At 35.8% G+C, this 19,044-nt stretch overlaps 1 protein-coding gene across 3 annotated transcripts in view; it reads left to right on the forward strand.

The window, feature by feature from the left end:
• Dscam3 (Down syndrome cell adhesion molecule 3) overlaps positions 1 to 19,044 on the forward strand; it is a 457,425-nt gene that overhangs the window by 183,795 nt on the left and 254,586 nt on the right. For all 3 annotated transcript variants that reach the window (XM_073960642.1, XM_073960641.1, XM_073960643.1), the window contains exons 6-7: positions 10,135 to 10,284; positions 10,425 to 10,545. In XM_073960642.1, the coding sequence (XP_073816743.1) occupies positions 10,135 to 10,284; positions 10,425 to 10,545 (271 nt within the window). The remainder of the gene's footprint in view (positions 1 to 10,134; positions 10,285 to 10,424; positions 10,546 to 19,044) is intronic.

Genomic DNA, 19,044 nt, shown 5'->3' on the forward strand with positions numbered 1-19,044 from the left:
TACTTATGGGTACGAAAAGTACTACATTTGGTACAATTTGGATTTCGGTGATCTGATATAGCTGCAATCCCCAAATTTGGAATTAAAATACCTGTTGAAGTGTAGGATTGAGGTAGTTATGGAAATTTTTGGTTATGGGTGCGAAAAGTACTAAATGGTACCAAATTTGGTACTATTTGGAATTGAGCGAACAGCTAGAGTTGCAATCTTGAAATTTGGAATTGAGATTACTGTTGGAGTTTGTTTTGGAAATTCGTACTTATGTTTATAAAAAGTACTAAATTTGGTACAATTAGGATTTGGTAGTCTTAGGGGTACCACAATGCATGGTACAATTTTGTATTGGAATAGAATCCAGGTCTATTTGAGATTTAGAATTAAGATTACTGTTGTTATATGGTAATAACTTCAGATTTAGGAAATATGTACCATAAATATACGAATTGTACTATATGGTACAGGATTTGGTACAATTTGTTATTGTGTAAAGGGAATTTTGAAATATTAGGAGGGGGTTCGTATTTATATGTAAAGTACTACATAGTACTATAAATGGTTTTGGGGGAACATATAGAGCTGGAAATAAGGATCGCGGTTGGTGGGTTAAGTCGTCTTGGCGCTGAGCACCCCAACTAAAATATCTCAACAATTATGGCTGGCTCTTGATGTGTAGGCGTGAGGAAAATCGGACTTATGTGGTACGAATACTACTTACATGAAAATAGATATCAATTAAAATAGGTATTAGTACAAACATTTTCCCATGTTCACCGTTATATATTATACATTTTTTATTTGTTTTGTATATACTTTCCGCATACGAAGTAGCGGGTACTTTGCTAGTATTTTAGTAATTTAAAAACTTAATAATTTAGTATTTGAATAATTTAATATTTTAATATTATAATATTTTATATATATTATATTTATTCCTTTAAACTCCTATAAGGAGCCAAGGGCCAAATAATATTTTAATACTTTAATATTTTAACATATTAATATTTTAATACATTAATATTTTAACATTTTAATATATAATTTTTTATAATTTAATATTTTGATATACATATTAATATTTTAATAATTTAACTTTTTATACCCTCCACCATAGTATGGAGGGTATATTAAGTTTGTTTTTCCGTTTGTAACGCATCGAAATACTCATTTGCGACCCTATGAAGTATATATATTCTTGATCAGGGTAAAATTCTGAGTCGATCTGTGCACGTCCGTCCGTCCGTCCGTCTGTGGTAATCACTCTAGCATCCACAAAAATGGAGATAGGACGCTGAAATTTTGGGAAAATTCGTCTTTTGTTTGCAGGCAGGTCAAGTTCGATGATGGGCTATATCGGTCCACGTTTTGGTATAGCCCCCATATAACGGTACCCCCCGATTTACGATATTTTGACGTTTTTAGCTACATTTTCAGACCGATGTAGCTATAAATTGACATTTAGGGTTCTTAAGTGTCAATAAATTTATATAACAAAAGTTGTGGACATAGGTCCACGTTTTGGTATAGCCCCCATATAACGGTACCCCCCGATTTACGGTATTTTGACGTTTTTAACTACATTTTCAGACCGATGTAGCTACAAATTGACATTTAGGGTTCTTAAGTGTCAATAAATTTATATAACAAAAGTTGTGGACATAGGTCCACGTTTTGGTATAGCCCCCATATAACGGTACCCCCCGATTTACGTTATTTTGACGTTTTTAGCTACATTTTCAGACCGATGTAGCTATAATTTGACATATAGGGTTCTTAAGTGTCAAAAAACTTATACAACAAAAGTTGTGGACATAGGTCCACGTTTTGGTATAGCCCCCATAGAACGGTACCCCCGATTTACGGTATTTTGACGTTTTTAGCTAGATTTTCAGACCGATTTAGCTGTAAATTGACATTTAGGGTTCTTAAGTGTCAATAAACTTATATAACAAAAGTTGTGGACATAGGTCCATGCTTTGGAATAGCCCCCATATAACGTTACCGCCCGATTTCAGGTATTTTGACATTTTAAGTCACATTTCTAGACCGAATTAGCTATAATTTGATATTTAGGGTTCTTAGTGACCAAAAAACTTATATTCGAAAAAATTATGAACATAGGTACATGTTTTGGTATAGCCCCATATAACGGTACCTCCCGATTTTCGGTATTTTGAGAATTTTACCTACAAGTTTTAACCGAATTATCTGTAATTTGAACATTTGACATTTCAAATTCCTAGTGGTCACCACACCTCTCCACCAAAAATTGTCAATAAAGGTCGATGTATTGATAAAGCCCCCATATAACGGTACCTCCCGATTTTCAGTAATTTGATGATTTTACCTACAATATTAAACCGAACTAGCAGTAAGTTGACATTTGAAGTTCTTAGTGGTCACAACACCTCTCCACCAAAAATTGTCAACATAGGTCCATGTTCGGATATAGCTCCCATATAACGGTACCTCCCAATTTTCAGTAATTTTGCAATTTTAGCTACAATTTTTAACCGAACTAACTGTAATTTGACATTTGAAGGTTGTAGTGGTCACCACACATCTGCATCAACATTTTTCAACATAGCCCCAATATAACGATACTTCCCGATTTTCGGTAATTTGAGGATTTTACTTAAAATATTAACCAACGTAGGTCCATGTTTTGGTATAGCCCCAAAACAAACCTCCCGATTTTCCGTACCTTAACTTTATTTTTTGGACGAACTTTCTGTAATTTGAAATTTAAAAGCCAACAAAAATTCTGCAACAAAAATTTTTCATTTATGTTCATATTTTCGTATAGCCCACATACCTCCGAACTAGCTGTTAATGACATTTGAAGTTCCCACGTTATGTACCGATTTTCGGTGTTTTGAGGATTCTAGCTGCAATTTTTAACCGAATTAGGAGTTATTTGACATTAAAGGCTCCCATCAAAAACTGTCAACATAGGTCCATGTTTTATTATAACCCCTATATAACGGTACCTCCCAATTTCTAGCCCACCAAAAATTGTCAACATACATAGTTAGATATAGGCACCATAAAAAAGGGCCTCCCGAATGAAGCATTTTATGTACATTATCTGACATTTTAACGTACCCACTTAAAGTTGGGGACAGGAATGAAAACTAATTATTCCATTTTAGTTCAGAATATGTATGTGAAAAAATATGTAAATGAAAAGTTCGGCCCGGCCGAACTTAACGCTTTTTTACTTGTTATTATTTTATTATTTTAATAATTTAATGTTTTAACTTTTTCATATCTAAATATTTTAATGTTTTAATATTTTAATTTTTTTTTTTGATATTTTAATATTGTAATTTTATAAAATTTTTATATTTTAATATTTAATATTTTGACATTTTAATATTTAATTAAATTATTATTTAAATAAATTGATATTTTAATATTATAATGGGTGCCACCGTGGTGCAATAGTATTCACACCCGCCTTGCACGCTGAAAGTCGTGGCTTCGATTCCCCGAACAAGCAGCATTAAAATTTTCTACTGTGGCAAAATACCCCTCAGTAATGTGGGCGAAATTTCCTGAGTATTTCAGCCATGTAAAACTTCTCTACAAGTTGTGTCTTAGGACACGTCGTTCGGATTCGGCAATAAACACTAGGTCCCATATCATTGAGCTAATATGAATCGGGGTAAACTCATTGTCCCTTGTCCGGTATGTTTGTGGAACAATTATTATATATAATATTTTACTATTTTATTATTTTATTATTCGAGGACTGCGTTGAAATGTGCATCGACTTACTGTGATTCTGAATATAATATTGTTCTAACCTAAGTAATCCTACGGTGACCAATTGTGCGTTTCGAGAGTTAGAGAAGAAAGTATGCCAATGCTTCGTTGTCTTCTCTGCATGTAATGCTTCCACTGTTATCTACACAACCTGTTTTATGTACATGTGTTTGGTGTCCAGTAAGGATACCTGTCAGTACTATAATCTTCACCTTATTTTTTTAATATTAGGTTACCTTCAAGCCAAAATTAGTTTTTCCCTAACTCATTATTTTTTGGTTGAAAAACGTCGCAACTAGATGATGATCAATGCTTTGATATCCAATATTCTGCACTTCCCGGAAATGCTAATATTAAATAGTTTACAAATCCTCTTTCTCAAACCAAGTTCTGATATTTGAATCACTATCAGCAATGTTATAAATTTAAAGTTCACACATTTTCAATGCATTACTAGATAACAAACGAACACCCTTACCCTCTCTAAACATGAAAACTTTGCATTCCATTCTATTTTGTTTTGTATTATGTAAAAGAGGTATATTTCATAAAAATCCCTTTTTGTAAAACTTGCTCTCTTTCAATGCCACATAAAACTTTATTGCATACAACTGCCATCCTGCCATAACTAGATTTCCATTCAAGCAACTCAGGCAAGTCTGTTGCCAGAGTGGGGAGGAATATTTGTTGTGTCTGCTTACAAATGGACATATGTCCAAGTGTTTATATGGAATGTGGATACGTCTGGTGGCGTATAGTATATTCACTGTTGGAGTATTGTGTCATTCTGTTGTGAATGTGGAAGAAACAAAAAAAAAAACGTATGCTACTGTCCCTATTTTATCCTGTGTAACACTCTACATTGTTCACAACCCAACCCAACGTCCGTCCCCCATTCGGAGGATGTTACGAATTGGTTGACATTTATTGGAAAATGTTTCCATGTCATCATGTGGGAATTTCCATGTTGTGTCCAGTGTTTTGTTACTTTGCCATACATTTACTTAACGCTGCCATCCATAGGGAGATATGGTCGATATGTAAATATATTCACACATAAATGTGTATGTATGTACGTAAACGTTTGATATTAGAGCAAGTCGCAGTTAATATTCAAATGATCTTTAGTTATGTCTAATTCCAAAAAGGTTTATATCGGATAACAATTTCGGGTACATCGTGGTTAGGTTTGAACGTGATGAGAGATTTTTTTGGTTAAGCCTTCCTGAATTGAAGATCAAGAAAACGAATTAATTTCCGGAATATTACTGCGTTGTTGATCTGTGACTTGTGCTGGGAATATATAGAGAGAATTAAATTAAGTAGTTATGTTGCCATTATAGATGCCTTGCAAATTTAGAAATAATAATGACATAAATGTTTGATAGGGAAGTGAGACAGTCTATTTTGTATCTATCCAATAGTCAGTGTCGTCTTTTATACAAGAAAGGCACATACAAAGTAGATGTTCTACCTATGTGTTCTCTCTATCTGTTCTGCATTTTCACAAAGCCTACAAAATCGATGCCACTTCCATTTTAGTATTATGAATCTAACCCTACTGTGACCCATAAAAATTCCCACAATGATTTTCATCCCTAACTCCAGCGACAGAAGGAAAGTAGTTCTAAGATGAGAGGTCACAGGCCAGATTGCTATGGGTGCCTTCTCAAAGTAGATTTCACAAAATTTGCCAACAGATTCATCAATCGACAGATTTATAGACTTAGAGCCACCTCGAACTAACTCATCATTTCCCATTATATTACCTTGACCTGGAACCCACCATCTATCTACGCAAAATATGCAAACAGTTTTTTAACCGAAAATTGTCATGAAACTCGAAAAATTGTTAACTAAAGTTGGAAAATTGTTAAATACCTTCAAATTAAAATTTTTGGCCGCCTAACGTAATTTTTTTTGCAGATTATTATATTATGGAGTCTCTCCATAGAATATATTCCGCCACAGCAATAAGTCTGGCCTAATAAAACTTAAATATAGATATAAACAAAATCAGTTTTCAATCGAAAAATAAGAGTAAAACTGTAGAAAAATTCCCTTCTCACTTTACACGAGAGATGAAGTGTGTCTCAGAACATACCCGTATATCTCTCGTTACCTTCGTTGCATTACTTCAAGCTCTATAATATTAAATTTTACTCATAGGAAATGTTCTCACCTTTTGAATTAGCTATAATTTGGCATTTATGTTTCCTATGGGTCAAAAACTTATCTACAAAAAATTTTGGACATAAGCCCTTTTTTTTCAAGTTTTTAGCTGATAAAATTAACTAAAAATAGGTATTTGGTGTTCCCAGTGGTCAAAAAACTTATCCATACTTATTCGAAACAGAAAACTATCTATTAGATATTAGTTCAGAATATTTCATGGTGGAGAGTAGTGTATCTCGAGTTTGGAATCTGTAGGTAACGCAATTTGGGGCGGGACTATACCTAATCATTAAAATATAGCACAAATTTTTAGTAAGCAAACTTCTGATTTGTATTATCAAATTCGAGACTTTTTTGATTTCACTGCGCGATTAAAAATAATATGAACGCATTTTCTGATTATAAAAGACTGTTTTGTCGGGAGAAAAACATAAAACCTGGACATGTGTTTTGTTTGACAATACTCTTAATATTATACATACGTGCCATTCATATCAAAGTTTTGTAGAAGCTGTATATGAGAATTATATAGAACCAAACAATACAATCAGTTTTTAATCACCTATCTGTTAAAAATCTGATCAGAAGACACATAATTCTAATCACTTCTCCAACAACTACATGATCCTTTTTGGATTAAGCATTTTTAAACCCTCCATCATAGTATGGAGGGTATATTAAGTTTGTTTTTTATTTGTAACATATCGAACTAACCATCTGCGACCATTTATATATATTCTTGATCAGGATAAAATTCTAAGACGATCTAGCCATGTCCGTATGTTGTAATCACTCTAGCGTTCGCAATCATTGAGCTAGAGCGCTATATTTTTGCACCCGAGTCTCTTTTTTCCATAGGCAGGTCAACTTCGGACCCGATTTTCCCGATTTTCGGAATATTGGTGATTTTATCTACATTTTTTGACTGATCTACCTGTAAACTAACTAAAAACCGTTAACATAGGTCCATGTTTTGGTATAGCCCCCATATAACGATACCTCCCGTTTTTCGGTATTTTGCGGATTTTGGCCAAAATTTTTGACCGAAGCACCTGTAATTTGAAAATTGCGGTTCCTAGTAATCACACAACATCTCCACTAAAAACTGTCAACATAGGTCCATGTCTGAGTATAGTCCCAATATTCGGTAGTTTGAGGATTTTAGCTACAATTTTTAACCGAACTACGTGTAATATAACATTTGGGGTTACCAGTGGTCACAAAATATCTCCTCCAAAAACTGTAAACATAGGTCCACGTTTGGGAACAGCCCCATATAATGCTAACTCTCGATTTTCGGTATTTTGAGGATTGTAGCTACATTTTGCTACCGAACTACCTGTAATATGACGTTTGAGGTTCCCAGTGGTCACAAAACATTTCCACCAAAAACTGCCAATATAGGTCCAGGTTTTGGTATAGCCCCCTTATGTAAATTGTCAACATAGGTCCATGTTTTGTTATAGCCCCATATAACGGTGCTTCCCCATTTTCGGTACTTTTGACCGAACTATCTGTAATTTGAAAACTGTCAACATAGGTCCATGTTTTAGTAGAGCCCCCATATAACGGTACCTCCCGATTTTCGGTTTTTTGTATTTTAGCTACAATTTTTGACCCAAGTATCTGCAATTCGACATTTGAGGTTCCCATTGGTCACAAAACTTTTCCTCCAAAAACATGGGTCCAAACTTTGATATAGCACCATACTCGTATATGGTTCCTGACCGCTTGAATACATTTTTAATGCTTTTTTACCTTATTTAGGTATAAGTGGTCACAAAATATCTCTGCCTAAAATTGTGGACAGGAAAGAAAATAAATATTTTCTGGTGGAGGCCATAAAAAGTTCGGCCCGGCCGAACTTAACGCTTTATTACTTGTTCAATCTTCAGATGTTCAAAATATGACAATAAATAACGAAAAAATAGACACATTTTCAATGATTTCTTTTTCGATTGCTATACATTTTGTTATTGTATTTTTAATTGAACTCTTTTTATTCATTAGAGGGAGTCACTATCGAGTCTCTTTCTGATCGTACAAGTGAGTTAATCAGTTTTTGATCACCAAAAGAACTCTTGAAAGACTCCGGAATGTGATTTATCAAAAAAAAAAAAAAAAAAAAAAACAATCTTCCAAATGCTGGCTGTGAATTGATTTTCATGATTTGTTTCTCACCATACCATTGCTATCGAACACGATATCGTTTTCGAATGTTTCTTGTAAAAATCTAAAAAACCCTAAAAATGTGAACTTTGACCGTGCTTTATTTAAAAAAACCTTATGACGATTTTTTTTTTTTTGATTTTTCTCATCTATAAACATTGTATTTTCAGAATCAGCAAAAACTTTCCAGGTGTAAGCACCCTTCATTTGAAGTTAGTTCAGGCGCACCGTGTTTAAACTGAGTTTGGAAGATATTTTAAGTTTTATAGTTATCTTGCACACTAGCCATTTTAGTATGTGCAGTGTTTTTTTTTTCTTGGGTCATTATCTCAAATAGATCCGAGACGAGTCGTCAAACAGAACTTTTCCCAAATCAATCAGAAACTACCTACGAGAGTTATATTGTGAATTTGCCATTTTAGTTGGAGCCGTCAGGGTTTCTTGTAGCTTTAAGGCCATTAACTCAAGAATTATGGACTTGCCCAAAAAAAATTGTACAGACGTATAGGGAGAAGCAAGGACAACCTGCTGCAAACAATTTTAAAATGATCCGAGATGAGTTCTTAAACTTAACTTTTTTCGAATTTTGTGTGTGACCGACATAGTCCATATTCGAATCCGATCTATATCTGAAATGAATGTTTGGAGAGTTATCGTTGACACAATTTTACAGAAAAGTTGTGAACTTTTGTGAGGGCTGTACTCGAAGTAGTTGACGGATATGGCCCATCTTCTAATTTAAAATAAGTTTGGGCAAAATATTATAATAATTATATTAATAGTTCCCGCCTGGGATGTACAAGGGTAACTTCTCTCATATCAATGAGTGCACCCCGATTCATATTAAGCTCAATGATATGGGACCAACAGTTTATCGCCGTGTTCGAACGGCGTGCCCTACGACACCACTTGTAGAGAAGTTTTACATGGCTGAAATACTCAGGAAATGTCGCCAACATTACAGAGGGATATTTTGCTTAGCCGGGGAAACGAACCCAAGGGAATCGAACCCACCATTGTACCACGGTGGCACCCAAAAATATGGACAAAATATTACGAAGTGCAAAATTTGGTTCGAGTCGGTTGTTCCGTTCATGAGTTATGGTGCGCAACAGCCATACAGACATACGTACGGACATGGCTAAGTTGGCTATACTTTTTCTGAAGTTAGTCTTATATACTCCCCCGCAAAATGTTTGTAGCCAAAGAAGTAGTTAAATCATGAGTGCAAGTGATTCCGGACTACATCTTTTTACGTGAAAGAAGTCATGATTTTTACAAGGGCATGGTGCAGTGAGGATACTGTCTAATTTGCTTCTTAAGCACACATTTTACATTAGTTCTTTGTAGTGAATAAATCACAACAACATATGATTCAACTACTTCTTTGGCTACAAACAAAGATGTAGTTCGAAATCACTTTTATTATTTTTTGTATACAAATTACTTTTTATGGATGCAAACATATTGCTGTTATTATAATTAACAAGAAACAAATTAAGTTCTTTGTCTTTTTAAGTTTTTTTTTTTGCAAAATTTTGAAATTTCTACAATGTGAAAAATTTATGAAATGGATTCAAATCGGACATTGTCAAAATGTGAAGAACGGACTGCAAAAAAAGCTATTCAATCACTACTTCACAAGGAACAACTTCAAATAAATTTTGCTGGGTCTATAATCATAAAACGAAGCTCCTTCCGAATTCAGAGCATTTGTTAACTTATCCCCCACCTAATATACCTATTCCAATATTATTTTACAAATTCTAAACAAAAATCGATTTTCATCTGCTTGTTACATGTAAGTGGATATCCTTTTACGAACTTTTTTGATGATACTTTCTTGACTCCATACACAAAATCCCTTAGGAAGTTATAAAGATTTCGGTTTAAAGCAAACACATAAAAATTGTGTTGATTTTTTCTGTTAAGTAAAAACTACATATATTTTGAAAAATTCTTAAATTTCTTTACATGAACTTCTATTAAATACATGGTTTTTTCTTTCGTTTTTTTACATTACAGCTGGCCGTTATGTTGTCCTATCAGCATCAGGAGATTTATACATTCGAACTGTGCGTACAGAAGATAGTTTGGTGAAATATTCGTGTCTGGTTACCAATACCCTGAATGGCGATAGACAACGAAGTGAGGCTGTTATGTTACAGGTCAAAGGTTAGTATTACAAACACCTGCACTTTGATCAGGAAAAAAACACCCACACACACATAGACATTTATGAAAACACACATTTAGAGGTGGGATCTTTAATACAAGCAACATTTTTCTCGTTTTATTTTTTTTTTACTTTTCAGAGCTTAGTAAAAACTTAGCACCACGTACAACCCAAAAACCCGTTATAGACATTCATGTGGAGCGGGGCAATGATGTTCACATGCCGTGTAACATTCAAGGCAGTCCATTACCTATATTCACGTAAGTTGTTCGACAAGTTTTTTCTGCGTTTTGTTTTACTTTGTGAATTTATGATTGCTTGTTGGAACTGTGTGAGTGAGTGAGTGTGTGTAGTTGGTTCTGCATGTGGGAGAGATCGAGGTTTTTTGTGTTTTCTGTCTCCCAAAGGATAAGCTTGGAAATATTTTAATGATGTCTGACTTCATTAAAGTTGATTGCACAAAAATGTATATATTATGACGAAAGGGAATTATAAATTTTGATTATCATTATTTGGAATATTAGAAACATAAAATAATAGTTGCAATAGGAAAGGTTCGGTTGAAAATTAGCAACCAAAGGGCGATATTCGAGGTAACTATGTAGGGTGAGTAGTGAGTGTTCGTGCCTTCTCAAAAAATCACGTGGCTGTGTGTGAAAGAACATAACAATTTTGGTCCGTGTTTGTGCATGTTCGTGCCTAATCTTTCAGGCACGCGACCCTCTCTTATTTATAAAAATTGTCTTTTGGGGATTTCGGCTTTTGGTTTAAAGTAAATGTCGGTGTTTTTGAAAATTATGTTCGGCTAGTATTTAAGATATTACGTTCATTGACAGTACGAGTTCATTGACAGATATGCATAAGTTTCAAAATCATTTTGCTATAGTACGAATACTATGTACTACGCGGTGATGTATGTAGGTTAACCGAACGCCATATTTATTTTCATATTTATGGTTTTTGGGTCAAATGGAAAAAATTTAAGGGGTAGAAGTCCAAAACATTTTTCTTGTACACACTTCGTCCAAATGGAAAGACTGCAACAAAGTATTTCGGATTCTGTATGGGTAGAAAATATCGATGTATCATTAGGTTTTAAACCTTGTTTAAAAGAAGGCGATAAACTTCAATTGGCGTGCGGAAGACCATAGTACTTTCATAAAAGAAAACTAATTGATCAATTTTATTTCAGTACAACTGGTGGTGGACGCCCTGCCCAAACATAACGCTATTTTTACTTGTTATACCCTTAGCATTTATGCTAACGAGGGTATAGACCTCATCGAAATAATGGTTTTAGATCCCAAGTATGTTTGGACGAAATCCTTTTCAGACAATTTGGAGTTGACTTAGCCATGTCCGCCCGTCTGTCTGTCTGTCTCGAACGGCTCAAATGATTCGGTCCAAAAATTGGCTGTCGTAATATTTTGTCCAAAGTTAGTTTAAGTTCGAAGATGGGTTATATCGGTCCACTTCTTCCGGTACCTCCCCCACAAAAGTAGTAGGTAGGTTGAAGGTAGTAACCAATGTTATCCATACTTTGCATATCGTGAAACTTCTACCAGACGTATATGAGATTCCAATATGGACTCTGTCGGTCGACTCCCTCGGGTACTTCCCACAAAAAATTTCGGAAAAGTTTAGTTTACAATCAGCTCTCGAATCGTTTTGATGTTTCTTGTAGCAACTTGTATTCACTGCCCCCTATACGACGGTATATGTTTCATCAGGGGCAAACCCAAACTTCTTGACACAATAGCCTGAAAGTTACAAAAAACCTCTATGACACCGTGTGTAGTTTTTGGAGCGCAAGATAACTCTCCAACGGATCTGCCGATTCGGTCCAACATTTGCCCTTCGTAATATTTTGGCTGTCTCCAGATCAGAAAACAAGAAATCAAATTGATCATGTTGTGATAGATGGAAGACATTCATCGAGCGTGTTGGATGTACGATCGTTCCGAGGCGCAAACATTGATTCGGACCACTACCTTGTTTCAGCAAAGGTACGCACCCGCTTAAAAGTAGCAAACAAAATACGAACAGACACAACAGTTAGACATCGGTAAGCTGCAATAACAACAGATAGCCACAGCGTATTCCACTCAACTAACCCAATTGCTTAATCAAAGCACTCCTCATCCCGATAACATATCAGCGCAATGGCAAAGCATTTCCCACTCCATGCAAACAGCCGCAAAATCCATACTTGGATACCAGAGACCTCCACCAAGAAATCCATGGTATGATCGGGAGTGTCGTGCTGCCACCGAAGAGAAAAATGCGGCATATAGGGCTACTTTACAATCCGTAGCAACGCGTAGCGCACGAGAGAGATACAGGGAGAAAAGGAGAGAGGAGGAAAAAGAGAGAAATGGAAAAGCGAGAGTGGGAAAAAATCGAGATGTACAGGAGCCAGAATGAAGTCCGACTATTCTACCAAAGAGTCAAGCATCAAACTGATGGCTTTGGTACAGGCACACCCTCCTGTAGAGACCAGAAAGGTAATTTGGTAAGTGATACATATAGTGTACTCAGGATATGGAAAGAACATTTTTCAAAACTGTTAGTATCCAATAGCAGCGAAGACGAGGAAGATATCACAGTCCCAATCCCAGAAGATGGTATTGAATGTATACCGCCCAGCCAAGATGAGGTAAAGACAGCAATAAATCGGCTGAAGAATAATAAGGCAGCAGGAGCCGATGGCTTGCCAACCGAGCTGTTCAAAACCGGAGGCGACACGCTGATAAGGTGTATTCATCAGCTAGTTAGCACCATCTGTCAGGAAGAACGAGTACCCGACGATTGGAACCTGAGTATCCTGTGCCCCGTCCAAAAGAAGGGAGATAAGACTGCATGCTCTAACTATAGGGGCATAAGTCTACTCCCTATTGCCTACAAGATCGTGTCAGGAATATTGTGCGAACGACTAAAGCCTATGGTCAACGAGATAATTGGACCATACCAATGCGCCTTTAGACCTGGCAAGTCCACCATTGACCAGATATTTACCCTGCGGCAAATCCTGGAGATGACTCAAGAGATGCAGATCGACACCTACCACCTTTTAGTCGATTATTAAGCAGCCTTTGACAGCCCGCTGCTTTCAAAGGTATTCCAAGCCATGTCTGAATTTGGTATCCCCGCAAAGCTCATCCGGCTTTGTAAAATGACTTTAACTGACACGATGTTCTCAGTTAAAATAGGAAAGAACCTCTCCGAAGAGTTTGGTACCAAAAGAGGTTTCAGACAAGGAGACAGCATTTCGAGTGATCTCTTCAACATCCTGCTGGAAAAGGTTATACGGGAGGCAAACGTCAAAAGAAGTGGCACAATCTCCACCAATAGTCACATGTTACTTGCTTATGCTGATGATATAGACATCATGGGACGATCAGTAAAAGAAGTAACTGATACCTTTATGAAGGTCGAAGGAGAATCTGCTATAGTGGGTCTGGCGGTAAACGGTGAGAAGACCAAGTTGATGGTGTCGACGCGCAAGGCGTCCATTGAGCACGGACCAACTGTGGAAGTTGGTGCCTATAATTTTGAGGTAGTAAAAGACTTCGTCTACCTCGGCACCTCCGTAAACACAACAAACGACATCAGTTGTGAAATAATAAGAAGAATTGTATTGGCCAACATATGCTACTTTGGTTTAAGTAAGCGGTTTAAAAACAAAGCCACAACTCGTCAAACAAAAATTACGCTCTACAAAACTCAGACACTACCCGTGCTGATGTATGGTTCCAAAGCCTGGGTACTTGCACAAGCAGACATGGCAGTGCTTGGTGTGTTTGAGAGAAAAATTCTTCGAAAGATCTACGGACCAATCTGCGTTGACGGTGAATATCGACGGCGAATGAACCACGAGCTGTATCTGCTATACAACGACATCAATATTGTTAAGCGTATCGAAATGCAGCGATTGCGTTGGCTAGGCCATATCATAAGAATGAGCGATGATGAACCTGCTAAAAGGGCGAATAAATACGGACCGCTTGGCGGTGCACGCAGAATTGGCAGGCCAAGGAATAGATGGCGCAAACAAGTGGATGATGAGATGAAAAGGCGCGGTATTCCAGAGTGCGAAGCAACAAATAGAGAGAAATGGGGATCGTTTCTTAGTTCTTAGCTAAGTAAGAAAGTAATATTTTGTCCAAACTTACTTTATGTTCGAAGATAAGCCATATCGGTCCACTTCTTCATGTATCTCCCCCACAAAAGCTCAAAAATGTTCGGATAAATTGTGCGCACGATAAATCTTGAAGAGAGTGACCGATACTTTATAATTGTTTCACAAACATCCCAGACGGGACAAGGGAGACATCTTTCATATCAATGAGTGCACCCTGACTCATATTAGTTCAATGATATGGGACCTACTGTTTATCGCTGAGTCCGAACGGCGTGTCTTAAGACACCACTTTGTAGAGAAGTTTTACATGGCTGAAATACTCAGGAAATGTCGCCAACATTACTGAGGGTTATTTTGCCACCGTTCAAAATTTGATGTTGCCTGACTGGGGAATCGAACCCACGACCTTCAGCGTGCAAGACGTGTGTGCATACCATTGCACCACGGTGGCTCCATACTTTACACATCCTAATAAATCTACCAGATATAGATCAGGTTCGAATATGAACTATATTTGTCCGTTCCTTTGGGTACCTCCAATACAAAATTTCGGATAAGTTACTTTAAGACCTGCTCTCGTATCACTTTGATTTTTGTTGAAGCCACTTTCATTCGTTGCCTCCATTACGACGATAAAAGTCTTTTTCAGGGGCAAGCCCATACTTCCTGAGAAAACAGTCCGAAGGTGAAAGGATCCATATGACACCACATGTAGTGGCTGGAGGGCACCATAACTTTCGAACGGATCAACCGATTTGGTTCAACATTTCGCTTTTGTGATATTTTGTCCAAACTTTGTTTCAGTTCAAAGATGGGCAATACCGGTCCACAACTTCCGGCACTTCCCCCAATATTTAAAAAATGTCACTAAAATGGTATGCAAGGTATCTATTGAATGGGGTAACCAATTTGGTTCAAACTTTGGATCTCCTAATATTTTGTTAAAATTTAGGGTACATCCCCCACAAAAGTTCAACGTTTGTGTCTAGGAGCAGTTTAGGGTCTGTTCGAAGATTTTTTGGAAATGTATACCGATGCTGTTTGTTGTGGTCGTAAACCGGACCATATTATGTTTCCATGCTTTCTGGCATACTGGTCCAAAAGTTGTACGATGCCCCACTGAAATGAATAGTAGGCGCAATATCTATAGAAAAGATATGACTCCCAAAATATAATCCACTTCCATAATAGTCTATGTCGACGCATCCCTTCAAGTACCTCCTCCACAAAACTTTTGAACTTTAATCCTAATACACATTTTTGTCGGCAAGTTCAAATGTCCACAAAGGGCCCCAAAATTCGGAAAATAGCCTAAATACATGCGATCTTTCCGTAGATAAAAGTTTCAATTTACAGAGGCTGAGGGTATATCTTTGGAAAAGGCGACTGATACTTTTTTACTTGTTTTTCATATATTCTTGTGCTAAAATTAATAAAATCACAAATAACAATCGAATTGAAAGAAAATCTAAATAATTATTTTCCCCCAATCTTAGTAATCAAGTCATTGGATTGAAATATTTCTAATACACCTTCTCTGTTACAGAAATAACATAACACGCTAACATGGATGGAAAACATATGAACACGAAATCAATAAACGCTACTTAAGCATAATCTGTCACAGATTTTCTTCTTATCCCCCACAAACAATAACAAAAAGAAAATGTCTTCATTTCTTGCATTTTGTTATGCCAGGCACGCATTCTTCTACACACATTTACACTAAAAAGGAAATAGTTAAATGCATAGGTGTGTGTATGTGTGAATATTGTGCACCCACACACCTACGAATTCCACACATGATTACTCATATTGAAAAATCATATCCTTGAGGGCGGCTTGAATTTAACTTCCTTGTTTGCTTTTAATTTTAACGCTTATCATTTTGGTGAGGCGTTTTTCCATCAGGCATCATATTCATCGTCACAGCAGCAACAACAACAACATGTTTTCTCAGATTAAATAACTTGCCTGTGGGGGAAATAGACTGGCTGACTGACTGCCTGGCTGCGTTATTCAATTCTTGTTATAGCCCAATTTTGGGGTTTACTTAATGTTGCTGAACGAGCAACATATGCCTGGAATTTTAATGAGTTAGTTTAGGCAGTGTTCATTGGATTTACGGAAACCAGCATTAAATCGCCGTGAGTTTCACGTGTTTTCTGGGAAAACACTTTTCTGCTTTAATTGTGGTGTTACTTTTCTATGAATGTGTTTTTTTCAGACACATTAGATATTTTATTTTCATTACTTATGATTAGACATCGGATTTTAGCATGTTTTTTATTTCTTATCCGATTGGACTCAAATTTTGGATCTAGGCGTTTTGAGGGTAAATTTTTCGATATTTGGGGTCATATCAAAAATATGCAAAAAATATGCAAAATATGCTAAATATGCAAGTGTTATTTTGACAAAAACCGTCAATTAAATTTGGAAAATCATTAAAAAAGCATTCTAAATTATGTTTTTTGACGTTTAACATAGTTTTTTGCAGATTATTATGTTATTGAGTCTCTCCAGATATTCCGCCACAGGAATAAATCTAGACTAACAAGACTTAAATCAGTTTTCACCAGGTGATAAAATGTCAAATAACCCAGCATTCCTATTACAACATAATTTGCTTCCTATACTCAAAAAAACACAATCAGAAATGTCAAAATCAACGTGTCCATATATGGTAATAGTTTCTAATCGGCCGAAATTGTCTAGCAAAAAAACAAAGGAGCTAGAGTTAGTCATCGCTATTTTTGTTTAGATAAAAGCGCATTTTTTTCTAGTTTTTGGAAAAAGGGTTCGTTTTTTAGCGAAAAATGGGGAAAAGTACTAAAGTACCATTTACGATTCCACGTTCTGGAATATAACGATAATTAGAAGTATACGTTTTGAATATCCACATATTAGATTTGAATATATTTTATAGTGTTTGTCCTTTATTCAGTATATACTGACATAAATTGGCAATTTTTGTTCTTTATGGTCAAAAAGCTTCTTTGGAAAAATGCTCTAACTGCCACGTAAATTTTTATGACTTGGTTTTAGTTTAATGCACTTAAAATACATAATTTTATAATATCGGAAAATTGGAAAATGTTCACTCCTCGGCGAAAAGTAATGCATTATTGTTATACCCATCCACGATGAATAATAAGCAAAATGAAGAACGCCCAATGATTAGTGCAAAATGAGATCACTTAGAAAAACCTCACAATAGAGTGGTAGTGGTAAAATAAGTCAAAAACCTTGGAATTGTTTTTAAAATGGCAAAACCACTCACATATTTCTGCTAGAAAAGTATTTGGAATGCTAAAAAATATGGTTCGTTCATTCCTGCTACAGGAAAACAATTTTGATAACACAGTCGAAAAGTCATAACCCTTTTGTATACACAATTGTTTAATTTATACCCGTCCGTGTACTCGATAATTTGTACTAATTATTACCATTGCTTCGTATTTTGACAGTTGTTTACCCTGCGTTTACAAATGACAGGACAGTTGACTTCATATATTGGTTGTCAAAATCCCAAAACTTGCCTTTGTGACGTAGGCGTCCAGACAACTGCAAAAACAGTTGTAAAATTATGAATGAAAATCATCGAATTCCTTTTGTTTTCCGTTCACATATTTTGTTTTTGTTCATGTTCTTTTGTTTTTAACACATTTCATTTATTATCTCACACATTTTTACAAAAAATGTCAAAATTTTGTTAACCCGGCTGTCTGTGAAAGAATGATGGACAGCTGGTAGCCAAACGACAAATGTATGTATGTGTTAGTAAATCAGAGTTGTATTTGAAGACAAACTGTCTAGTGTAAACGCCTAGTTAATGAAGAAGTTGGTAAAAAATTGTTTCAGTTTTGTTTGTTGTATAGGATATAAATAAATATATTAAGAAAGATATTCGCGCAATATTGTCATTAAAGTTGCCAAATGCACTATACACTAAAAGGCGAATATTTTAAAGGCGATGAAATTCCACATCTGTCTCTAGGTTTGCTTACATCCTGATGTAAACTTTAAAAATGCCATATTTCTAGCACTACTTTCACAATCTGATTGGCTTTTTCTTTTTCTTTTTCCGGATTGTCGAGTAGAAAAATCTATTACTATTTTTTACACGTAGAGCACTTTCGTTTAAGTGTTCGTTATTAGCAATTACAATTTAAAAAAATATTATTATATAACTTCCACGAGTGATTTAATCATATGAAATGATTTATTTTCCTTACAATTCGTTAATCCGAACAATTTGATAATTCGGACATCGCCGAAACCTGTGGTCTAGGGATTATCGCGAATGTACTGTATATATGGGAGCAATGTCCAAATCTGAATCGATTCTTACCAAAATAGGGATCGTCCTAGGGCTAAAAAATCCCCAATTTTTATGCGAAGTGGTCTTTAAATGTGACCTGTGTTTGTTTTCAAAAAGACATGGCGAGATGGATAAGTGCGAATCTATGCAGATCATCAAAAGGAACTGTGGGTCTATTTCGTTTCATTTTGCATGTTGCAAACTCATTCACTAAGACATAATACCCATAGGGTATTAAAATATAGTTATCAGTGCAATCATGAATAAAAATTCCGTGCAGAATTTGTTTCCTTT

This window comes from Musca autumnalis, unplaced genomic scaffold (genome assembly GCF_047663935.1).
Source record: "Musca autumnalis isolate F117 unplaced genomic scaffold, ASM4766393v1 scaffold_1, whole genome shotgun sequence".
Classification (NCBI taxonomy): domain Eukaryota; kingdom Metazoa; phylum Arthropoda; class Insecta; order Diptera; family Muscidae; genus Musca; species Musca autumnalis.